The following is a 3,489-nucleotide window of genomic DNA, read 5'->3' as shown; positions in this document are numbered from 1 at the left end:
GGGAGGGGGGGCAGTGGAAACGGCAGCGAACGAGCCGTGCTATCGTCGAGGTATTGTTTTCCCGCTGGCTCATTGTTTTCCAGCTTTGTTAATCGTCCCCCGACTGGCCCCGCGGCCGTCAACCAATTGCACAGGACCGAAAAACAATGCGGCTCGCAATTACTTCTCCATAGACGCGAGACGCCACCACCACCACCACCACCACCCCCGCCATGTTGAAGCGGGAATGGTGATTGCGCGAGCCGGTGCATCCCCGGGATTGAAGAGGATTCAGGGAGGAGGAGGAGGAGGAGGGGAGCTGAAATTATCGCGACTACTGTCGATACTGTGGATGGATGGAAATGTGGAGTGGATGAGCGCTCGGTGTGCGTTCGAAGTGATTTTTCTTTTCTTTTCTTTTAACTTTTCTTTTTGTCCCTTTTTAATACCGACTATTTCAAGAAAACTTTTGACCTGGGAGACGATCATCCCATTTTTCTCGAAACGAGGACAGAGAAGAAAAGTACCAAAAGGTTAAAATAAACTGTGCCTCTGTAAGGTGAGTTTTTGTCCCGGTAAAAAGAGAAGAGAAAAAAAGAGCAAGGGGAAAAAAAGGGGCAGAGCCGAGGTAAAGAAAGAAAGTCGGTCTCTTCCTGCCTTTCTTTTCTTCTAGACCTTTGTCTCGTATTACTTTGCCGAATGTCACAACAACTCGACGTTCTATCGACGCGGACGTGGACTTCCGGCTGGAAATGCCGGGGAATTATGCAATGTGTTTTATGGGTCGCGGTTTTACGCGGTGTCTCGATTCATTTTTATCTCTCTTTTTCTCTCTTATAAGCGAGAGCAGTTGTGATTCTTTTCTCGAAACTTGGTTGGTCGGTTGAAATTTATGGAGCGGAATAAGGAAACCGGTGGATAATAATAATAAACGTCTCTTTCCTTTTTCTTTTCTTTCTTTTTTGTTTGCTCTGCGTTTCCATGGAATCGACTCGAGCACGATCGAGAAAGTAAAGAGCATAATTTGTAACGTGTATTAGAGCTGCGAGTGTTATAAATATTATTTGTGTGCGGATATGTATCTATCCTTATAGCACAACGAAATAAAATTTATATATTTCATAACAGAATTATATGAGAAAAAGATGACACGAATTTTCGAAATGAAATTTTATTTTAAATTTCAAAAATTTTCAACTTGCTGCACGTCACTGTGATATTTCGCTATAACGAAAAATATTTCAAATAATAATTAAATGATTTTAAATATTTTGATTATTATTATTGATTTTTTTTATAAGTGAACACATAAACGATTTATAGAATTTATATAATTTTCTTTAAATAGAATTATATTATTTTTTAATTATTATTATCGATACGATTCGTCATTTTATATAAAAACGTATAACTTGTAAACATAATGCTTTATGGAACATTTGCGTGTAAGTTTTCTTTGCGATATTTCTCAAACAAATGATTTCAAATATTAGTCGAAATCCTGTTGTTTATTTTAATCTTATCAACTGCCAACGAAGATTGGCAAGGATCAAAAAATATATAAGATCAGTGCCATCTCGTGTTTGGACACTGGAAACTTCGATTTGTTACTAGTAATACAGGATATGCAAAGAGGTATTCGTGACGTCACTGACCTAATATTTTCCATCGCTTCGTTAAATTGAAAATTAATTAATTACTAATTTTCTACTAATAATTTCTGCACTTTTAACCTTGCATTTTGAAGCAAAAACTTTATGCAAATTTCTCGTGTCGATTTTAATCTGAAATTCTTTTCGTTTAATTATTTATTAACGATTAAATCCGTCACAATGGACGGCCGCCATTGATATGCAATACATTTTTCATTAATTTCTCATTACTGTCAAATTTATTTTTAAATACGAATATATGTATTTAAAACGTTATTTCCTTCTGTGCATTTACATATAACTTTTATTCATAATTATACTTTTGTTTAAATGAATAAATTAATTTTTTGTTATTCGATTACAAAATAGAGATTTTACGACCGAAACATTCCCTATAACAATCATTAATGAATAAATAATTAACAAGAATTTCATGTTAGAATCGATACGAAAAACTTAGGTAAAGTTCTAGCTTGAAAATGCGATCTTAAAAGTGCATAAATTGTTAAGAAAAAATTAGTAATTGATTGATTTTTATTTTAACATCTTCGAGCGATAGAAGATTAAATATCTTCTCCGTCCTTCTCGCACAATGTTATTCTCTATCTGTGACGTCACGAATACCTCCTTGCATATCCTGTATTGCTAGTAGCAAGTCGAAGCTTCCAGTGTCCAAACGCGAGATGGCGTTGATCTCAGAAATTTTTCGTTCGTCTAACTTACCGGCAATACGTACTGTATGTTTTTGTATCTCGTATATCCTTATGTCAACCGTATGTGTAATACTCGTATAATAAATATACACGGATACCAGTTCACGAAAGTTCAATTTTATTTACTACACGTGCATACATATATATATTTAAACATTTGTGAAATAGGAAAATCTAGTAAAATGAAATTTCAACTATGAAATAGTTATTTTAAATAAGTTTTATTATAAGTTTTCTTTTATTCTAAATTGATAGTAATTTCTAGAAACGATATGTGTTAATCGTGACAATTCGAAAAGTTATCGGAATTTCAACAAGTTTCAACGATTCACTTTTTCATTCGTTGTTTGAACGCGTTTTCTTTCAGAGAAGAAAGAAATTTTGTTTCGACAGAGTCCAAAGTTTTCGATGATAAAATATCTCTTGTAAAATGTAAAAAGGTTACTTGGGAAAAACTAGGTTACCAAGATTTGAATTTTTTCCAGTTTCTTCCCACACACGAATCCAATTTTCAAGATCGTTATAAAAAAGTTATCACTGATCAAGAAAATTATTATACCGATATCGAAATACTAGTTTTGCACCGATAAAAAAATCTCTTCGAAGCGTTTCCTCGATTCGCCAATCGTGTAAATCCTTTTTAGTTGCTTTAAGTTGGCACGTTAATAATTCTCTGTTTTTATTTATAGAACTTCGTGGTCCGGCAGTCGAGTCAGAGCGACACGATGGCCCTGTCCGTGCGACTGCCACCGGGAAAGGGACCGTACATCGAGCACTACCTGATCCAAGCCAACAAGGGGAAGCTGAGCTTGGAGACTAGCGAGAACAGGTTCGACAACATCCCCTCGTTGATCGCCCACTATTCTCAGTGCTGGTGAGTGGCCTCTCTTTACGTTCACTTCTTCCACTCCACCGGATACCGTCTTCTGCTATCTCCGTTATCGCCACTTCCTTCCCATTTATTTACCACTAATCCCTTCTCATAGGATCCGAAACGGAGATCATATCGTGATGATTAACTGGCAAATATTCGTTCGTGGTCTAATCTGCAGCGTGGCATTTGTTATCGAATTATTATTTCTTTGGCGTGCAAAAATCCACGCTCGTCGACCGAATCCGAGCGAGGTGAAAGTCGTACTTACTTG

At 36.3% G+C, this 3,489-nt stretch overlaps 1 protein-coding gene across 8 annotated transcripts in view; it reads left to right on the top strand.

Moving 5' to 3' along the window:
• Positions 1–3,489, top strand: part of LOC102676826 (protein sprint) — a 92,348-nt gene that overhangs the window by 75,889 nt on the left and 12,970 nt on the right. For all 8 annotated transcript variants that reach the window (XM_006616866.2, XM_006616865.2, XM_006616864.2 and 5 more), the window contains exon 4: positions 3,034–3,218. In XM_006616866.2, the coding sequence (XP_006616929.1) occupies positions 3,034–3,218 (185 nt within the window). The remainder of the gene's footprint in view (positions 1–3,033; positions 3,219–3,489) is intronic.

This window comes from Apis dorsata, unplaced genomic scaffold (genome assembly GCF_000469605.1).
Source record: "Apis dorsata unplaced genomic scaffold, Apis dorsata 1.3 scaffold_280, whole genome shotgun sequence".
Classification (NCBI taxonomy): Eukaryota; Metazoa; Arthropoda; class Insecta; order Hymenoptera; family Apidae; genus Apis; species Apis dorsata.
Note: the sequence above shows the minus strand (reverse complement) of the source record. Positions and strands in the feature narration are given on the sequence as shown.